Source organism: Azolla caroliniana, unplaced genomic scaffold (assembly GCF_043228905.1).
Source record: "Azolla caroliniana isolate FFs.n. ecotype wild unplaced genomic scaffold, voAzoCaro1.0.p SCAF_231, whole genome shotgun sequence".
NCBI classification, from domain to species: Eukaryota; Viridiplantae; Streptophyta; class Polypodiopsida; order Salviniales; family Salviniaceae; genus Azolla; species Azolla caroliniana.
The window spans coordinates 27,192-47,600 of NW_028230666.1; the positions used below are offsets into that span (position 1 = coordinate 27,192).

General features: G+C 40.4%; 1 protein-coding gene and 5 non-coding genes across 6 annotated transcripts; all 6 read left to right on the forward strand.

Annotated features, from left to right (window-relative positions):
• The first annotated feature begins 3,501 nt into the window (after window positions 1-3,501).
• LOC147848761 (small nucleolar RNA SNORD14) lies at window positions 3,502-3,637 on the forward strand. The gene has a single exon (XR_015531875.1). It is a non-coding gene; the product is annotated as a small nucleolar RNA SNORD14 (small nucleolar RNA).
• A 264-nt stretch (window positions 3,638-3,901) lies between these two features.
• LOC147848762 (small nucleolar RNA SNORD14) lies at window positions 3,902-4,037 on the forward strand. Its single transcript, XR_015531878.1, has one exon. It is a non-coding gene; the product is annotated as a small nucleolar RNA SNORD14 (small nucleolar RNA).
• A 264-nt stretch (window positions 4,038-4,301) lies between these two features.
• On the forward strand, window positions 4,302-4,437 carry LOC147848763 (small nucleolar RNA SNORD14). The gene has a single exon (XR_015531874.1). It is a non-coding gene; the product is annotated as a small nucleolar RNA SNORD14 (small nucleolar RNA).
• A 264-nt stretch (window positions 4,438-4,701) lies between these two features.
• On the forward strand, window positions 4,702-4,837 carry LOC147848764 (small nucleolar RNA SNORD14). The gene has a single exon (XR_015531877.1). It is a non-coding gene; the product is annotated as a small nucleolar RNA SNORD14 (small nucleolar RNA).
• A 264-nt stretch (window positions 4,838-5,101) lies between these two features.
• Window positions 5,102-5,237, forward strand: LOC147848765 (small nucleolar RNA SNORD14). The gene has a single exon (XR_015531876.1). It is a non-coding gene; the product is annotated as a small nucleolar RNA SNORD14 (small nucleolar RNA).
• A 12,484-nt stretch (window positions 5,238-17,721) lies between these two features.
• Window positions 17,722-20,379, forward strand: LOC147848766 (uncharacterized; the record flags this gene model as incomplete). The annotated part of the gene is made up of 4 exons (XM_087338145.1): window positions 17,722-17,758; window positions 18,955-19,821; window positions 19,920-20,182; window positions 20,279-20,379. Coding segments are annotated over exons 2-4 (1,140 nt in total), but the record flags the coding sequence as incomplete, so codon positions are not given.
• Window positions 20,380-20,409: the final 30 nt, after the last annotated feature.

Consider the following 20,409-nt stretch of genomic DNA (forward strand, 5'->3'; position numbering starts at 1 on the left):
TCCCCCGTCTCCCTCTCTTTTATAGCTCAAGGAGGGAGACCGTTTTCACCTGTTTACATCACATTAATTCTCTGTCCTTTCGGACAGAGATACTCCTCGATTCTCCCTATAGAATATTGCTACCTAGGATTTGACTTTTGTGCCTACCTATCTACTATACAACAAGGGGCGTGCCCACGTGTAAGGGCCGGTTCACACGCGCTATACACAGTTTGCGTCTGGGGATGGTTTTCTTCACGACAACGGTTTTGTGGACCTTTTACAATCCTCGAATGCATTGGTTCATTAGTATATCATCTCGCTCTTCCTGATGGCTATGAAATCCATCCAGTTTTTCATGTAAGTCGTCTAAGAGAACTTCTTCGTTCTGGTGACAATACAATGACAACTGAAACTCTGGTTACTTCTGAAGAATTAGCTTCTAAACTACATGTACCAGAAAGAATTCTTGATGTTAAAACAAAAAATTTGTGTTCTAAAATAATCCGAGAATTTAAAATAAAATGGATGGATAACTTTATCAAAGATGCCACATGGGAACGCGAAAATACTCTTAGAATTAACTTCCCTAACTTTCCATTGCAAGAGTGCAATGTTTTAAAGAGGGGGGAGTATGTTACGGGCATGACCATATCCTATGGTAAGTTTATCATAGTATTCTATACACGTGGATAAAGTGTGAGGGTTAAACGAGAGTGTAAAGAAGGAAAGGATTACTTTTAATCCTTGGGATAGGGACGACCCATTAGGCCAAGTGTGAACTTGCTTGGGGGCCTTAAGTCTGGCTATAAATATGAGGCCTAGCTACCCTCATTTGACATGTTATCGACTACATCAAGATTCCGTCATTGTGGTGGGTCAACTCTTGTAGCGAGCGCGCCAGCACCAGGTACGACTCGACGCCACGACGGTGGTATGGGACGCCGATCGAGGCTTGAGTCCGTCTCGATCTCTTCGCTTAGGGGTGATCAAGTGGATCAGTACCCTTCTTTCTCTCTCTCCTTTCTTATTTTATATCTATTATATCCTTATCTCAAGCTTACATTAGTCGCTAGTTGTAACACGTCACCTTCAAAAAACCGCTTCATACCCATCCATATCTTTTTGGTAGAGTATCTCAAATCGTCTCGCCAACTTGAGATACTCCATTGCTCCCTCCTTTTCATCCTACAATATTTTTATTTTTATTTTTCCCAAAAAAAAACTCCTTCCATTAGTTATAAAATTTTATAGATGAGAGTATTATATACAAATCCTTGTAGGGACACTATAGTTCCATTGCATGTGGATGCCACAAACTCAAGAAAGGGAGAGGATGACCATTGTTGGATAAAGGCCAGTCGTTGTCTTTCAACTCCATCGGAGCCGCCCTTGAGGCCATCATATTGGCTCTTTAGACTGGCTACAACTTCACTCCATCTTTCTTGCATTAACATTATTGGATGCATGGTTTGGTTGGAGAAGACTCGTCTACACCGTTGTTTCCATAGAATACAGATCTGAGTTATTGGGTTGACCAATTCCACCACAACTTGAGATTTGGCATTAATCGGAGTTGAGTGGATATTGCCAATGTTGGAAAAAAAAACCTCTTGTGCTTTTATCACAAAAGTCATCCCCTCCTCTTGATGCTCGTACCTGCAACTCGATTGGGGCCTGCCATGATAACCAACTTACATTTCCCCACTTGATTGTGCCCTGCACCTGGCATAATTGCAATAGGCGGCCAACCCCCCACCATATTCAATGGGTCTTTGGGCAGTCCCACAGAGCGTGTTGTATTGGTATGTTGCATTTGGGCAAAATACACAATTAGGCGAGCTAAGGTTCCCACGCTGCCACGCTCCAACTGGTAGTGCAATATTATTTCGATAACCTTCCTTACCTATGGAAGAATTAAGTGCTTTGGGCCACCTTTTATTATTATAAACTCCTCCATGTTGTACGTCACCAAGACCGCATCCATCATCCGTGATGCCTTCATCTACCACCCTACATTGTTCATGTCAGCTTCACTAAATTTGTTGTGAAGCGCGCATCACACATGCATAGACAAGCACTAGACCTCTATCCACAAGTGGCAATGGAGGAAAGAAAAGATGGTTCAAAAGGATTATTTTTATAAACATAGGTCTTAAACCCACAAACTTTGAGATAGATCAAATCATCTCCACCAATGGACCAAACACAATCCTTACAAAAGCGCGCGCACTCAAAGAAACAGGACCAACAATCCTCGTTATTGTTGCATCAACAATCAACATCAGGCGTCAGATTCTCATTGGGAAGCAGGACCAACTCTTGAATAAGCAAAAAAGAAGAAGCAATCTAGCAGCTTTGGGTGGCTTTGTCAAGCACAGGCTTGGAGGACTATAGAGGCATCACAGTTTTGTCGCTATTGGAACCGTAGAGCTCTCAAGCACTAGATCTTCAGAAATTCTCGATATTTGCATACATACTTTACAACCCATATACGACTACTACTACTACTGATTATATTGCGATAAAACCTTAGGGGGGCCAAACATATATAGTTGGAATGAAACCAAGTGTTCCATATGTGTGGGATGAAGGACATTGAGTTGTTTCTTGCATGCTGAGATTTGGGCGTCCGGACATTTCTGAGTGCAAGTGTGAAACGGATTTAGGGTTTCTGTTGACAGCAGCGATGGAGGTAGGGTTTATTATTATTATTATTATTATTTATTTATTTATTTTTTCATGGATTAAAACCAGGATGGACAGACAGAGAAGACCAAGCAGGATCAAAGCTTTCGCACCTCTTGCCTCTGGAAATTGTGGTATTTTTTCCGATTTTGTTTTGTTTTGTTTTGTTTTGTATGGATGGTCTTATGGATTCTAATGCTTCTGAGCTTCCACCATTTCAATGAGTTAGTTTACTTTTGTACGTTTGGAATTTATTCATCTGCTTCTGCTTCAAAGATGTAAGCACCCCCCCCTGCGGCTCTCTCTCGGCTTGTTTGAGCCGTAGGGCATGATATAAGCTTCCTCTAGGGTTTTGTTTTGATTGGGGAATGCTTGCACATGTTGTCATCTCCATCCTCAACGGCGTAAATTTGATTTTTGTTCGACCTTGATACTTTAGCATGATCTTTAGTAATATGCTGATGCATATCTAGCCTGTCCAAGCGGTGTCTTATATATATATATATATATATATATATATTTGTGAATGCGTAATTAAGTCCTCCAAAATCCTGTCTTGTAGATTACTCAGATAAGATTCGCTCACATTTTGCCTACATTATATCTCTAGGTTAAATATCCTCAATAAGATCTAACCTGGTTATATATGTAAAATGTTCGAGGTTCTATATATATTGTCTGAAAAGACTCCTTTGATAAGATTTACTCACATCTTAACGTCAAATATATCTTCTTGGTGCTCAATTTCGATTATGAAAGAGCCCTGAAACCTAATCTCAGGTATTTTTTCGCAATCCATACCTCTCCGTTCATTCTTTGAACAACGCTGTTTTAATCTGATGATGATACTTTGTGAAAGGCTTGTTTCTCAAAAACATTCGCAGTGGCCGCCTAAGAGCTTTCGCTTTTCTTTGTGAAAGAGCTTGAGAGCTAATGCTGCTTTCACACCCTTCCTTGGATATCTGAAGATCCTCCATCAATTTGCCTGATATTTCGTTTCTTCATCTGCCTTAGTTTATACCTCTATAAGTAATAGTGGAAGTGGAGACGTAGTTTTTCTAGGTCCTATAAATCCTGTCTGAAAAGGCTCCTTTGATAATATTTACTCACATTTTAACACCAAATACATCTTCTTGGCGCTCAATTTCGATTATGAAAGAGCCCTGAAACCTAATCTCAGGTATTTTTTCGCAATCCATACCTCTCCCTTCATTCTTTGAATAACGCTGCTTTAATCTGATGATGATACTTTGTGAAAGGCTTGTTTCTCAAAAACATTCGCAGTGGCCGCCTAAGAGTTTTCGCTTTTCTTTGTGAAAGAGCTTGAGAGCTAATGCTGCTTTCACACCCTTCCTTGGATATCTGAAGATCCTCCATCAATTTGCCTGATATTTCGTTTCTTCATCTGCCTTAGTTTATACCTCTATAAGTAATAGTGGAAGTGGAGACGTAGTTTTTCTAGGTCCTATAAATCCTGTCTGAAAAGGCTCCTTTGATAATATTTACTCACATTTTAACACCAAATACATCTTCTTGGCGCTCAATTTCGATTATGAAAGAGCCCTGAAACCTAATCTCAGGTATTTTTTCGCAATCCATACCTCTCCCTTCATTCTTTGAATAACGCTGCTTTAATCTGATGATGATACTTTGTGAAAGGCTTGTTTCTCAAAAACATTCGCAGTGGCCGCCTAAGAGCTTTCGCTTTTCTTTGTGAAAGAGCTTGAGAGCTAATGCTGCTTTCACACCCTTCCTTGGATATCTGAAGATCGTCCTTTAATTTCCCTGATATTTCGTTTCTTCATCTGCCTTAGTTTATACCTCTAGAAGTAATAGTGGTAATGGAGATGTAATTGTCGTATGTCCTATAAATCCTGTCTGAAAAGGCTCCTTTGATAAGATTTACTCACATCTTAACGTCAAATATATCTTCTTGGTGCTCAATTTCGATTATGAAAGAGCCCTGAAACCTAATCTCAGGTATTTTTTCGCAATCCATACCTCTCCCTTCATTCTTTGAATAACGCTGCTTTAATCTGATGATGATACTTTGTGAAAGGCTTGTTTTTCAAAAACATTCGCAGTGGCCGCCTAAGAGCTTTCGCTTTTCTTTGTGAAAGAGCTTGAGAGCTAATGCTGCTTTCACACCCTTCCTTGGATATCTGAAGATCGTCCTTTAATTTCCCTGATATTTCGTTTCTTCATCTGCCTTAGTTTATACCTCTAGAAGTAATAGTGGTAATGGAGATGTAATTGTCGTATGTCCTATAAATCCTGTCTGAAAAGGCTCCTTTGATAAGATTTACTCACATCTTAACGTCAAATATATCTTCTTGGTGCTCAATTTCGATTATGAAAGAGCTCTGAAACCTAATCTCAGGTATTTTTTCGCAATCCATACCTCTCCGTTCATTCTTTGAACAACGCTGTTTTAATCTGATGATGATACTTTGTGAAAGGCTTGTTTCTCAAAAACATTCGCAGTGGCCGCCTAAGAGCTTTCGCTTTTCTTTGTGAAAGAGCTTGAGAGCTAATGCTGCTTTCACACCCTTCCTTGGATATCTGAAGATCCTCCATCAATTTGCCTGATATTTCGTTTCTTCGTCTGCATTAATTGAGTGGAGACACGTTGTCGTAGTATAATGTCTTCTATATAAAGCCTGATCGTTGCATGTTTTCGGAAAGACAAATTAAATGCTGAAGCGTAGATGGAAAATTAATACCAAGCTAACACAATTCATCGGTGTTCAGCTTTTGCTTATCAATTCTTATTGATCTGACTCGGCGAAAAGAGGAAATTGCGAAAGTGCCATAAAATTGTTCTAATGAAAAGGTGTTCGTAGGATATCATAGATATGTTCTATTGTTAATATTGAAATAATGACTTATATCCTAATGATGATGCCTTGTGAGGCTTGTTTCTCAAAAACATTTGGAGTGGCTGCCCAAGAGCTTTCGCTAATCTTTCTATGAATAAGCTTAGAGAACTAATGCTACTCACACACTTCCTTGGATACCTGAAGATCTGGCCATGATTTTCTGCATTCGGTGATGCTCCTATAGCTTATTGTTGTAACAATTTTCTTGATGCAAGGTATTCTTGCGAAAATAATTTGTTGTATGGTAGATATAACGTGATGATGATATTTGTGAAAGGCTTGTTTCTCAAAAACAGTCGCAGTGGCCGCCTAAGAGATTTCGCTCTCTTCTTAAGATGGCTTGAGAGCTAATGCTGCTTACACACCTTCCTTGGAAATCTGAAGCTTCGCAATGGTGAACGTGGTTCACTTCTTGAAGATTGCATTTTAATGTCAAGTTGTGATTCTAAATAGGAGTGTCGTATGGTTTCTTTTGTTGCTGTGGATTTAATGCAACAATGACAATGCACAAATCTGGTTAATCGAGAAGCGTTCAGTTTTTTTCACTGATTCTAAATAGAATTCTCAGATAGTTTCTTCTATAGCTGTTTATCTTATCCTGCAATGACAATCTGAAGCTTTGCAATGGTGAACGTGGTTCACTTCTTGAGGATTGCATTTTAATGTCTATTTGTGATTCTAAAGAGGAATGTCATATGGTTTCTTATGTTGCTGTGGATATAATGCAACAATGACAATGCACAAATCTGGTTAATCAAGAAACATTCAGTTTCTTTACTGATTCTAAATAGAATTCTCAGATAGTTTCTTCTATAGCTGTTTATTTAATCCTGCAATGACAAAATGTACAAATGTGGTTACTCCAAAAGCATTCAGTTGTTTTCACTGTCTGTATTACAATTGCCAACAGAGTTTTTTTTAAGATGCGACTGTCTGTATTACAATTACCAACAGAGTCTGGTAACTCCGTTAAACTTTCAGTGGATTTTATTGCTTGTATTACAAGTGCAGTCCAAAGTTTTTCTGCATGTTAATGTGCAAGCATAACAGTGTCCAATGTTTTATTGAGTTTGTATAGGAACAAAACACAATTTATGCAGATAAAACTCAAATTCACATCCCAGAAAAATTTCAAAACAAATGATGAGTCCAAAAGAACCATACCACGTTTACAAAATAGATAGTTATGCAGGAACACTGAAACAATGCATTTTTATCTCTTTGTTGACTGGTGATTGTTGTAGAGGAGATGAGATGAATTAAGTAGGGAAATGATAGATGAATTAAGTGGTAATATTTTGCATCTGGTGGAGTAGCCTGGTTAATTTCGGGAAGGTAGACAACATCTGTAACTTTTGATATAATTGGATTGCAGTATTTATTGGATTTGCCAATAGTGAATTGATTTGGATGGTTATGGTTAATCTGGACTTTAGAGTTTTGCAATGTTGCTAGGAAATCTCTGTCAAGATGGGAGGCACAATGGCTAAAATGATAATTCAGTGTTCATGTCTTAAGTAGAATGAAGATTATCTTCAATCAATCTGGGTTTTATGGAATGATAGCCATGGTTCCATCGAGATATGAAGAGCGTCTTCACTTTTGCTCCCCAAGGTGGGCTGAGGAAGTATGTTGTAAAGTTAAGAAGAGGGCTCAATGTTAGAGAAGGTTAAGATATCATATTGGCATTGTTAGAGAAGAGGACTCAATGTTGTTAAGAAGGTTAAGATATCATATTCACAAGTATGATTTGAGATTGGTGTTTAGGTTAGAGAACAACATGCATTATTGATAGTAAACCGATAGAGAACCTAACACGTAATGTGGCATTGTAAACATTTGAAGTAGGAAATGTTTCTTTGTCAATGTTTAAGCGTCTTGCACTCTTCTTTTGATCATTTATTTAATCATAAGGTAATAGCCTACTTTTTGAAGTGATGGTGTGGTAATAATACCATGTATGACAAATGTAGTGATAACATTTCAATTCCCCTAGTGCTAACTAATGTACTTTCTTTGGTCATCTTTCAACAATGGGAGGAGTGTTTGGATATAGTAATTGGTCTTTTCCAGTTGGACTTCAATTAAGGGATTAGGGCGGAGTTGGAAACCTTGACAAATTACATGCTTCTAAGTTTTGCTCATGTCTTTGTTTGAACCCCTCCTACGACTTGAGCTATCTAGAAGCAAATTTTGCTAATCTTTTTGTTACTTGCCTAGCCAACCAACCAATGTTTCATTTGCCCACTCCTAGCAATGTGCCCGGTTTGGTTTTGGTTCGGTTCGGTTTATTGGCCTTGAAACCAAACCAAACCATTATTTATAATAAAAACCAAATCAAACCGGTTTATCATAAATCAAAACCAAACCAAATCATTTTTTTGTGTTATTGATTATCATACATATTATGAATCTATTTGAGAAAATCATCATAAATTTGGTCAATACTTATCGTGAATTTAGTTATGACAGTTATTATAAATTTGGTCATCATACCTATTATAAATTTAATCTAATCATTATACATATAATTTTGGTCATCATACTTATCATAAATTTGATAATCATACATCAAAAGGACACTCTACTTATAATGTATATAAAATTTAATAAGTTAGAGCCTAGAGGATTAAAGTTTAAAGTTTAAAGTTGGCCTAAAGGTGAAAATTTAAGAATATTTTTTAACCTATAAACATTTAAACCAAAACTGTTAAACCATGAAATTCAAAACTAAACCAGATCATAACATTTGAAACCAAACCAAACGGTTTATTTATTTTTGAACCAATAAACCATTAAGCCATGGTTTAACGGTTCGGGTTTGAGCCGAAACCAGGGCCATTGCTACCTATTAGTTTGATTTATACTGAATGGACGACAAACAAAAAAGATAAAGGGAATTTGAGATTGCAAGTTGCTACTCGTTGGCATGAAGTCGGAATTACTAGTAATCGTTGGTTAGCCATGTGGCTGTGAATCGAAACCATGCATTGAATTGACCTTGTCAATCAATTATGTTAATTGGTCAGCCACGTGGCTTCATTGCACCTCTAAGTAGTCAAATTGGCACCAATCTTGGTGCAGTCAAGTGGATGATGGCTTGCATGACTTGACCTTAAGTGGAAGTCTCCATGTACAATGAGAATGTACGTGGCTTCATCATAAACAATCCATGCCTTGTTACACAACTTGCCTAGATTGTACTCGAGAAACCCAAAACACAAAGTACCTTGAACAACCTACCTTGACAACCCGAAGACAACACAATACCATTAAACATTGACATGCAAAGAATGCAAAACTTCCAAGCTATTGCTAAGCAATCACCTTAGTTGTAGCCTTGACATGGAAAGAATGCAAAACTTGTATTTGAATGTCATTTGTTTTCCATATGCAACTCTTTACTTGAAATTACATAAAGAAATTCTCACGTGATAATGAGAAATTTCGTACATGGATAGTCAATCCTATTATCAAGGCATCATATATTTTAAGGTGTTGTGATTTAAGCATCATGCATAAAAGGTTGGGTAAACACATGTTGACATAGATTAATGCTATATTCAAACACCAATTAACCACAATTACAATTTAGGGTGTGATATAAGGTTAATTTGATATAATGTTGGTTCATTTGATCCTAAGCGATTAGATACATGAACAATGTAGTGGTTCCCTTCTATACAATTTGTTATTAACCCATACCTTCGAAACGCATCAAGCATCGTCCATGACTGTGATTCCCTCACTAGGCCTCTTATGATTTGGTAGCAGATAGACACATTGGTAATGAGATGATGGATAGAAAAATATACATATGTACGTGACGTGTCTATTTGCACCAAAATCATAAATGAGCCTAGTGAGGGAATTGTGGCCGCGGATGGTGTAGGTTGCTCAAGTGAGGGCGTGTGCGATCTACACCATCCAATGTGGATAAAAAAAACACGCCAAATAAAAAAGCTCTTAGTAATCGCCCAACTTTGACACCCTTAGTCAACCAACTACTTGTGAATTACCCAACTATCATCAGCTCAATCGCCCAACCAAGTGTGGTCACTTGGCCAAATGTGGTCGTCTAAATGGTACTCAACGTTGTATAAAACCTTGGAATTTGTGGAGGGAAAACAAAACCAGCCAACCAACCATCAACATGCTTTTGGAGCATCTTCATTGTCACTTGCTTACTTCACATGTTTGCATGTGCTTGCAGAAAAAAACAATTTTGGTGCTAACTTTTGTAAGGTTTAGGTTTTATGGTTGCAATATCCATTTAGCTTTGATCGTCTAAAATATTTGAATTAAGTATTGCACTACATAAAATGGAAATGAAGAAACTTGAAATCAAGGAACTGTCATTAGCCAACAATCATTAGCAAACAAATAACTTGAAAACCTTTCTCTTTAGTGGAGGCCCTCCTTTGGACAAAGATTATACGAACATAGATAGGATGGATGCCAAACAATAGATTAACACACACTCAATGTATAAGTTGTTACAACCATCTTCGTAGTTTCAAGAATATGTATGTATGAGGTGTTCCACTAAAATTTATTTATTATTATTGTTTTTGCTTGATTTTATATATGGCTGCCAGGTCCAAGTACGAAGACTGGTTTGATTGTGATAAGGGTGACATATATGTTAGTGAGGGGAGGTATGTCACGAATAATTTTCGATCCCGATTGGTTAGGAATAATGATATATGTACTTCATTGTATTCCACCTAAAGTTATGTAAATATGCCCAACAATTCTAATGTATAATCGCAACGATAGATCGTGAGCTCCCAAACTCATTGTATAGGTGTGGGCGAGATTCCTGAGGAAAGTATCAGTCATGTATCGTGCTTGAGTCTTGCCAACGAGAGCAAAGATGGTATTGAAATAAATCAAATATGGAGGCAGACTTGTGAAAGACACATGACATTGATATAGTGCTACCATGAGGGATGAGGATAGAGGAGGAGGGTACTCCGGGGGCGTGCTTCAACAACTATGAGTGCCAAAGGTTGCTAAATCATTTCATAGACCTCAAGATAAAGTACCAAAGAAATCGACAATCAAACATTTGAAAGTTGAAGATAAAGGTCGTGTCGTAGTTCCACTTCACTTCAATTGACCTTCGACACGGCACCGAGGCAATTTTCGTGGCTAGATTTATTGATCAAGAGATGGCCACCCACAACTCAAAAAATGAAGAATGGATGGAGATGTTGAAGAATAAGATTGAAGCTGAATTGGATTCTTATGTAAGTATAAACCTTTGATGCTTTTTTAGTACGTGACATAAATCTTTTTGTTTTGTAAATAAGATGTGTCTATTTGGATGTATTGTAGTGTAAAAATGTTGGTGTGTCAACCGATACATACACATCCCATCCTGCATCTAACGAAACACCACCATCGACACCTAGATGAAGACAACCCAAAATTCAAGCTAGACGGAAAGAGGTGGAGCCGGTGACAATTGTGGTTCAATTAACATCAAATTAAGAGGATGTAGCACCGGGTGTGGCCACAATCAATATCGGGTACATGAAGATCATCAACTCATGGATCCTGACACTGGAAAAAATAGTTTGTCAAGTGGCTCAATTCAAATTGCATTTCTTCTTTGAAATAGGTACCAGCTTGCATGCGGAAGGCTCGATCTCGTCGTTGACATGGGGGAGTCAGATCTTCAGGTGATGTGCAAGGCGAGAGAAATGGCATTAGCATGGACCATGACATTTATTTATCATGTGGATGGAGTACTCGCTGTCGAATACAAGTGTATAATGGACGTATTCACACTATCTCTTTGTATAGATCAAGTTTGGGCCATTTGTGTAATTAGCATAAATGGTAGTTGCCCTAAGTCGGTCAACAAGGTTCGTAGTCAACAAGGTTCGTAGTCAACTCCGAACCGAGCTTCGTCAACCGAAACCAAATTTGATGGCATCAACATCCGGCTCGACAGAAATGAGTCTACGAAAGTTCGATGGATCAAACTTCAACTTCTGGAAAGAGCAAATGCAGGACTATCTCATAGTCAAGGGGCAAATCGATCCCATCGAAAATGAAGAACCTCCAGAAGGATACAAACCAATTGAGTGGCAGAAGCTGGACAGAATCGTCCGCGCCACGATTCGGATGCACCTATCGGAATCGGTATACTTTACGGTGCAATCGTGTACGACAGCATTCGAACTGTGGAAAACACTGTCGGACACTTACGAAAAGAAGGTCGCCGCAACGAAGATGTTTCTGATCCGGCGCCTCTACAACTTGCGGATGAAAGAATCCAGCAGTGGTATCAACGCAGAGTACAGAAAGCATAAGCTCCCAAATCTCATCTCAGGGGACGGCAATCGAGGATGAACTCAGAGCAATGATACTCATGAGCAGCCTTCCCATCATCATGGGAAACTTTCGTCACAACCGTGTGCAACGCGTCAACCACGACTGTTAAATACTCCGAAGGTCAACGAGCGCAATCCTGACCGAAGCAGCTCGGAGAAAGTCTTTCGCCAAAGACTCAACAGACGACGCTTACGTAGTACAAGGTTCGACAGACCGATCGAACATACGAGGAAGAGATTCCTCACGGCAGCCGAACAATCAGCGAAGTCGGAGCCAGTCACGGATAATCGAATCTTGCAACTATTGCAAGAAACCCGGACACTCAAAGCCGACTGCCGCGCACTCAAGAACAAGAACGACAAGTCTCAGAAATCAGACAAGAAGAGTGGCCGGCATGAGGAGATCAATTACGTCAGCTTCTCAGCTGATGTGCTACCAAACGGACCCGAACATACTATCAATCGAAAATCCAGTCGGATCAGAAGTTCTGCTCACGACTTGAAGAATCGAGCACATGGCTCTTAGATTCGGGCGCGTCATTTCACGTGACTCCTCATCGATCCCAATTTCGGCAATATACGATCCGTCCACTCCGACTCAGTTCGAGTCGGCAACTCGCAACACTGTGACATCATTGGAATCGGCACAGTAGAGCTCAACCTTGCAGGTGGCTCTACACTTGTACTTCACAATGTCCGACATGTACCCGAGCTCTCAAGGCCATTGATCTCAGTCGGACAACTAGATGAAGACGGCATTCGTGCCGGTTTTTCTTCGGGAGGGTGGACACTCCACAGGGGGAACCTCCTGCTTGCTAGAGGACCCAAGATACACTCACTGTATCCGTTACATGTTACGCTCAGAGAGGGTAACCTGTTTTTGGTGGATATACCCGTGTCATCACTATGGCACAGAAGATTAGGACACCTCAGCAAGGCCGGCATTACGCACCTATCTAGAGCCGGATACATCCCTAAACTCTCCTTCTCGGACCATCAATTCTGCGAACATTGCCAGTATGGCAAACAAGCAGCCGCATCACACCCGACATCAGCACCAAGAGAAACGAGACCTCTCGATTTAGTCCACTCGGACGTCTGTGGCCCAATGCCGCATCAGTCTCTCGGCGGTGCCTCTTACTTCGTCAGTTTTATTGACGATTCGACTCGAAAGGTGTGGGCTTATCCAATTCGCACCAAAGATCGTGTCTTCTCGATCTTCTCCGATTGGCTCGCTATGGTAGAAAATCAAACTGACCGAAAACTGAAATGCTTTCGGACCGACAATGGGGGAGAGTTCAAATCAGAAGAATTCGTCAAATTCTGCCGACAACGCGGCATCCGACGTGAATTTACGGCACCACACAGTCCGGAGCAAAACGGGATTGCAGAACGCATGAATCGGACAATCCAAGAACGGATAGTTTCCATGCTCCAACACTCCGGACTGTCGGATGGCTTCTGGGCAGAGGCTCTACTCACGGCAGTACACATAATCAATATGTCGCCAAGCAGACCTCTAGGACTTCAAATTCCTCAGGAACTATGGATCGGCAGTAAGCCGAATTACGACAAGCTGAGGATCTTCGGATGCGAGGCGTACGCCCTTATTCCGAAAGATGATCGCCGAAAACTTGCACCTCGGTCCAGGAAATGCATTTTCCTTGGATATGGATCAGACGGCGAAATGGGATACCGACTCTGGGACCCCGAACACAGACAAATCGTTCGAAGTTCGGACGTTGTGTTCAACGAGTCGGTTATGAATCCATCAGTCGAAAAACCGATCGAAGTCCGAAGGGTAACATTTTCCGATGTGCCGACCCTTCAAGAAGGCCCCGCTCTCAACACACGGTCAGCTTCACGGGTAGCTGAACCTTCCACTACCGACTCAGACAACTCTGACTCGGCACAGCAGAATAATTCGCTTTCGGACCATCCGACCTCGATACCCGATGCGACCAGTCCAATCATACCTCGACGATCCGAGAGACTGTCGCAACCTCCGGAGAGGTATTCTCCTGGAATTTTCTTCACCGACGCCGGCAAACCGACGTCTTACGAAGAAGCATCGACATCTGTCGATTCAGCCACCTGGCATCTGGCGATGGAGTCGGAAATGCACTCCATTCGGGCAAACAAGACTTGGGATCTGGTCGAATTACCTAAGAATCGACGTGCTCTTCCTTGCAAGTGGGTTTATCGACTAAAAGAGACGTCTGATTCGACCACCCCAAAGTACAAGGCCAGATTAGTTGCGAAGGGCTTCCGACAAGAATATGGCGTCGACTTCGACGAGATTTTTTCACCAGTGGTGAAGATGACAACCCTTCGTTTTCTACTCGGCGTAGTGGCAGCCGACAACTTGGAGCTGATTCAGCTAGATGTCAAAACAGCCTTCCTCCATGGTGATCTTGAAGAGGAAATTTATATGGAGCAGCCAAAAGGCTTCGTGGCAACTGGCCAAGAACATCTAGTCTGCCGACTCAGGAAGAGTCTATACGGCCTCAAACAGGCACCGCGACAATGGTACAAGAAGTTCGACGACTTCATCCAATCGATCGGCTTCTCCAAAAGCGATGAGGACCATTGTCTTTTTACCAACACAGCTCAAGATGGATCACCCATCTTCCTCATCATTTACGTGGACGACATGCTAATTTCTGGACGCCACGCGGGCGAACTTGCCGATCTCATTCGGCAATTGCGGTTGAAGTTTGCCATGAAGGACCTCGGTCCGACACGACACATACTTGGAATGAAGATTAGTCGGCATCGCGATAAACGACATCTTTTTTTGTCTCAGACCGACTATATCGGACGTGTCTTGGAACGCTTCAACATGCAATTAGCCAAATCTGCTTCAACCCCGCTCCCCATGAATCTTCGGCTCTCTCAGCGAGACTGCCCGACATCCGGTCCGGAGGGGGAAGATATGAAGTCGGTACCGTATGCACCGGCAGTCGGCTCCCTTATGTACTTGATGGTCGCGACACGACCTGATATTTCTCATGCCGTAGGAGTCGTTAGCAGATTTATGCACAATCCTGGCCGATCGCATTGGAACGCAGTCAAGCATGTGTTCAAATATCTGGCTGGCACAAAAGATCACGGCATTCTTTTCGGCCCGAACTCAACCTCAGGCGTAGTCGGTTACACCGACTCGGACTTCGCCGGCTGTATAGACAGTCGGAAATCAACAACTGGATACTGCTTCAAATTCGGCAATGGAGCAATTTCGTGGAAGTCGAAACTTCAGGAGTGCACAGCGACCTCAACGACCGAAGCAGAATATGTAGCTGCGTCCGACGCTGCAAAAGAAGCTTTGTGGCTCGGCCGGCTGGCGCACACGTTTCGACAAGTCGACCATGACTCGGCCCCAGTTCTCTACAGCGACAGTCAAGGTGTTGTTGCCTTGTCGAAAAATCCGGTTCACCACAACGCCTCCAAACATATCGACGTTCGATATCACTTCGTTCGGGACTGCGTCATTTCAGGGAAAATCGGTCTAGAGAAAATATCGACAACCGACAATGTCGCAGATGGAATGACCAAGTGTCTTTCGACAGACCGCTTTCGGTCCCTTCGGCATCAGATGGGCGTAACGACAAATCAGTTCGGTTAGAGCCGGACACAGCGCAGGATGGTTTCCGACAACCGACATCAGTTCCTTAATGATCGGCTTCAACTCTTCCGACCCGACCAGTCCGGTCTTCTGCCTTCGGACCCTGCCGACTCGAACAAAACTGATATGTCCGAGAACCTAGGTTTATACCTGTAATCTTAGATAACCCATGTATACGCCCATTACGGGGGAGTGTCGAATACAAGTGTATAATGGACGTATTCACACTATCTCTTTGTATAGATCAAGTTTGGGCCATTTGTGTAATTAGCATAAATGGTAGTTGCCCTAAGTCGGTCACTATATAAAGTGACCTTGTAACCTTTTTGTAAGGTTGGTTGTATTATTGTCTTATGGAATAGAAAGACTCTTTTGTGTGTGTGTGTCTCTCTCTCTCTCTCTCTGTCTCTGTGCACGATCTTGCAAACTGTCATACGCAGGTACTCAACTCCAATCGAATGCTATTTGATCTTCCGCATCGACACGGCCTTTGTCTCCAACACTCGCTGCCCCAAGAGTTGTCAGAACAATTCACCATAGTCTACTCACTGTGGGTGTATCTACACAAGCAAACTTCTAAGGTGTGGGACATCTTCGAATGTGTGTCTGAGTGCGATTTCGTCTTCATTCCGATTGTGGTATCATGCCATTGGGTGTTGTGGACAAAGTTGTGGCATAACCCACATGACATGGACGCTACTAAGGTGACCAACATAGTGGTCTTTTGTGATCCACTCAATAATGAGACGACTGACATCGTAAAGAGTCTTGCAGTTATCACGATTTAGACAATATGTAGTGAATTGGATGACCGTTGCATTGTGTTGGAGGGTTGACATCACGTAGTGCACATCCCAACATAGCCAAATCGTTGGGATTGTGGCTTTTACAAGATAAAGACCATATAGATGTTGGTAGTGGAGTTTATTCTTGGGTGGAACATATCCAGATTTTGTAAGTATGATTGGATTTGGGATGTGGATTTTATTGATCTTGGGTATTATACATATTTGGTTCCAAGGCATAGAGAATTGGTTCGGACACGAAGATGTGCAATGCCTTTGGCTCAATATCGCTTGGTGGGCACGAAGGGTTTTGGGATTTTCGTATTCGGGATCATCCAGGATGTTGTAAATTTTGTACCTTCGTTGCAATATTGCCTTACATTGTATATTGTAACATTTTGTATTTTGGACATCACCCATACCTTATACAAGGAATCATTTTGTATATGGTTGTCCGCCATACATCGTATATCAAATACCCTTATTAATGGAATATCGTTCATTTTTTATCTTGCCGGTCATATTCGATGTTTAATGGTGTATATGATAATTTGTCTGTATGATTGTAACATATTTTTTGAAACTTGGAAATACCCTCTCAATCTTCAAAGATATGTTGGACAATTATATGTGATGTTTTAAAGGTATATGATAATTTGTGTGGATAATAATGCGGAAACTTGGAATACGCGATGTGTATGATCATATTTGTTTCACCTTGGAATATTGCATCATACTTGCCCGCAATCATATTCGGTGTATTTTCAGGTGTACAATGCGGTCGCCCAACTAAATAATGAGGTTGCCCAATTTAATAATGTTAGTCACCCAACTTAATAATGTTAATCGCCCAACTTAATTATGAGGTCGCCCAACCGGCAAAGCCAACCACCTGTAATGATCGTTTCATTAACAACAAAATTAACGGTCCAAATAACGATCAACTTAACTTGGAATTAGTCGTTCTAAACACATACTCGTTTTGATCTGCAATCACTCACAACCATTTTGATCACCGAGTAATCACATTGTGAACACAGGATATCGACATTTTATACACCAAATTAATTAAATTAATCAAATATCTTTCAGAAAAATAAACACAGCCAACCAACTATCAAGCTTCGGTGTTCTACTCATTGGAATGAATCCCCACGAACCTAATATTATCAGCTTACTGTCCGATGTCAATTTAGATTAATCAGAATTTAGATTAATCAGAATTGAAATTTCATCCTCCTCCTCATGGTGGTGTGGATATGGTTCTAAGATTTTGAATAATGACAAAAGGCAAAAAAATAAATTACAAACGCAATTATCAATCAATAAACGCAGGAGCGAGGAACTTAAATCAAAATTGAAATTTCAGTTCTTCACAGAAGACAGAAAACAGAGAGTGTGCCATCGACGTCGTAGAGATGCTCCTGTAAGTTGTAACCGAGCACTGAATTTCGCCAGGTTTGATCCTTTTTCCTTTTCCGAGCTTTCAACTGTGCTTCTTATGGAGGGTTAGGTTACTGGCATGCTCAATCAACTGCGTTTCCTTTCTTTAGGGTTTTTCAATTGATGTTTTTTTCTCTAGGGTTATCTGCTTCGTGACAGAAAATAAAAACAAGGACACACTCTTTTCAATCGACCGTGTTTGTTAATATTTAGGGGTTTCAATCTGTATTTTTTTAGGGATCAGGGATTTCTGTATATAAGGCGCTCACAGATATTTTGGATAACCTTGTTTTTAAGGTTTAGGGGATCTTTGTCAACTGTGTGTTTTTTGGGTTTTTCTCTTCATTGAAGGAACAGAATTTTTTTTTGCTTTAACATGTTTTTTAGGGCATTTGGGATTTTGAATCAACTGTATTTTCTAAAGGTTTTCCTAAATGCTTTTGGAGACCTACATTACTTTGTAAGAAACCTATAAATAATCATAGAAAATTGTTTCTAGTCAAAATTGCCTATAAATGTTTTTGTTTTTCTAGCGAATTGGACTTTTCAGCTAAAATAGTTGAACATTAGAAGACCCATACATGAAATAGATTTCACTGACATCAGGGCACAGGTGTTTGGTGAGCTGTGGTTTTAGGGTTTTTCGTCATAGAAGAAATAGTCAAGAAGTCAATCAGGTTCTTCCCATGAAAAACATGTCATTGGTCTGAAAGAACTTTAATGTTTGTGGTTTTGTTTTTTTATCTTCATATAAGATTTACATATAAACTCAGACATACTATTCCAACAAAGACATGGCAAGAAACTTTGTTTTCTAAGTTTTTGTCTATAGAAATATTCCGTTTAACTGTTTTTTTAGGATTTGACATTTATGTTGTGATTTCAGAGCTCATAGAAGAAAAAGACAGGTATTCATTTGTGTTTGTCACCAAAATACATGGATATCTGTTGAGTTTTGAAACAAGAGGATTTATGGTTCAACATTTTTGAAACAGCTGTATTTTTAGGTTTTTAACTCATCAAAGGCACAAATGGGAATTCATTGAAACTCTTTTATAGAACATCACACGTATTGTGAATCAACCGTGTTTCATGGGTTTTTTAATAAACTTTGTATTAAGATTCAAGTTTAGCAATTTGGAATAAACTTTGTTTCTTAGGGTTTTCAGTTTTGAATTAGCTTTGATCTTCTGGTTTTTGTTTCTTAATAGAAGACGCAGAAAAGGATTTGTTTAATGATCGTCCATCAAAAGCAGGGCAAATTTTCTTGGCAACAAAAATTTATCATATCAGCTATATAAAATGCCGTTTATTCAGAATGCACATAAACCAGCAGCCAAGTTTGGGGTGCCTGATACTACAGATACCCAAATATCAAATGTAGATGTACCATTTGTTTCAATGAAAAATTCCGCCACCTGGAAACAGAAAGCAACCTCATCCATTTGGGCTTCAAACAATCAAAGCAACAGCAATAACAAATCACCGTTCACGACGCCTCAACAAATGAATGGAAATACTATGGCACGGAAGACCTCACCTATCCATGGATCAGTTCATCCTCAGCATTCACCTCCGTTAAATATGCCAGATGCTGATTTTGGTCGAATTTCAAAGAGAAAAGAAGGTAATGTTGACACTCCTCAATTGTCACAACATTATTCTGTAGCATCTACATGGGGAATCCTCCAAAAGGGATCTCCTATTCCCGGTCAGAATGACCAGCCAACTGGTGATTTAAACCAAAACACTACGATATCTTCGCAAAAGAGATCCTCTGCTGGTGATCATAACAGCCAGTCAAGAAAGTTTCCTATTCTTGGTGCCAACGACTTAAACAAAAGACCAATGTTGTCGGCAGACGGAACCCTCCAAAAAAGGTTTCCTGTTGTTGATAATAGTAGCCAACATCCTATTCGTAGTGGTGATGATGTGGCCCATAGAATAATATCATCGGCAAAGGCATCAGCTTCCCAAGTCTCTACTTCACAAGCTCGCAGCAAGTCAAAACCGACTCGGGATCAAGCTTTAAAGCTATTTGCCTCAGACAAACCTACTAACGATACTAATAATGAAAGGTAACCACCATTTTGCTGCTGGTAACTGGTGATAATACCATAATGGGGCAAAAAAGATGACAAATATTCACATGTTATTCTTCATCTGAATTGGATAGGGATGAAGTGGCAAGGGAAAGGCGCTTCCGAAGATTCAATGATGGCATGAACCAAAATGTGAAAACTTCTGGAATGGTTCATCAGCAAGAACAGGAAAATGTACATGATAAATCTGTCAAGGGAGGCAACAGATTCCCTAGCCCAGAGAAAAGAGAGGCAGACCTTGACCAAACAGTAGAAATGGAAGAGCCAGATGGACTTGCTGAAAGGGATTGGCAATCTACAGAACCTATTCTCGGAGCTTGCCCAGATATGTGCGCAGGTACCATTGATGTCAATTTGGACTTAATGATGTTTTTAGTTATTCTAGATTCCAGAAATTTTGGTGCTTGAACTTTCTATGTGCTCTTTCTTTTAGAGTCTGAGCGTCATGAAAGAGAGCGGAAAGGTGACTTGGATCGGTTGGAGCGACTAGATGGAGATCGGAATAAGACAAGCATAGATCTTGCTGTGAAAAAGGTTTGTGAAGCGTCCTATGTTAAGTGCTGA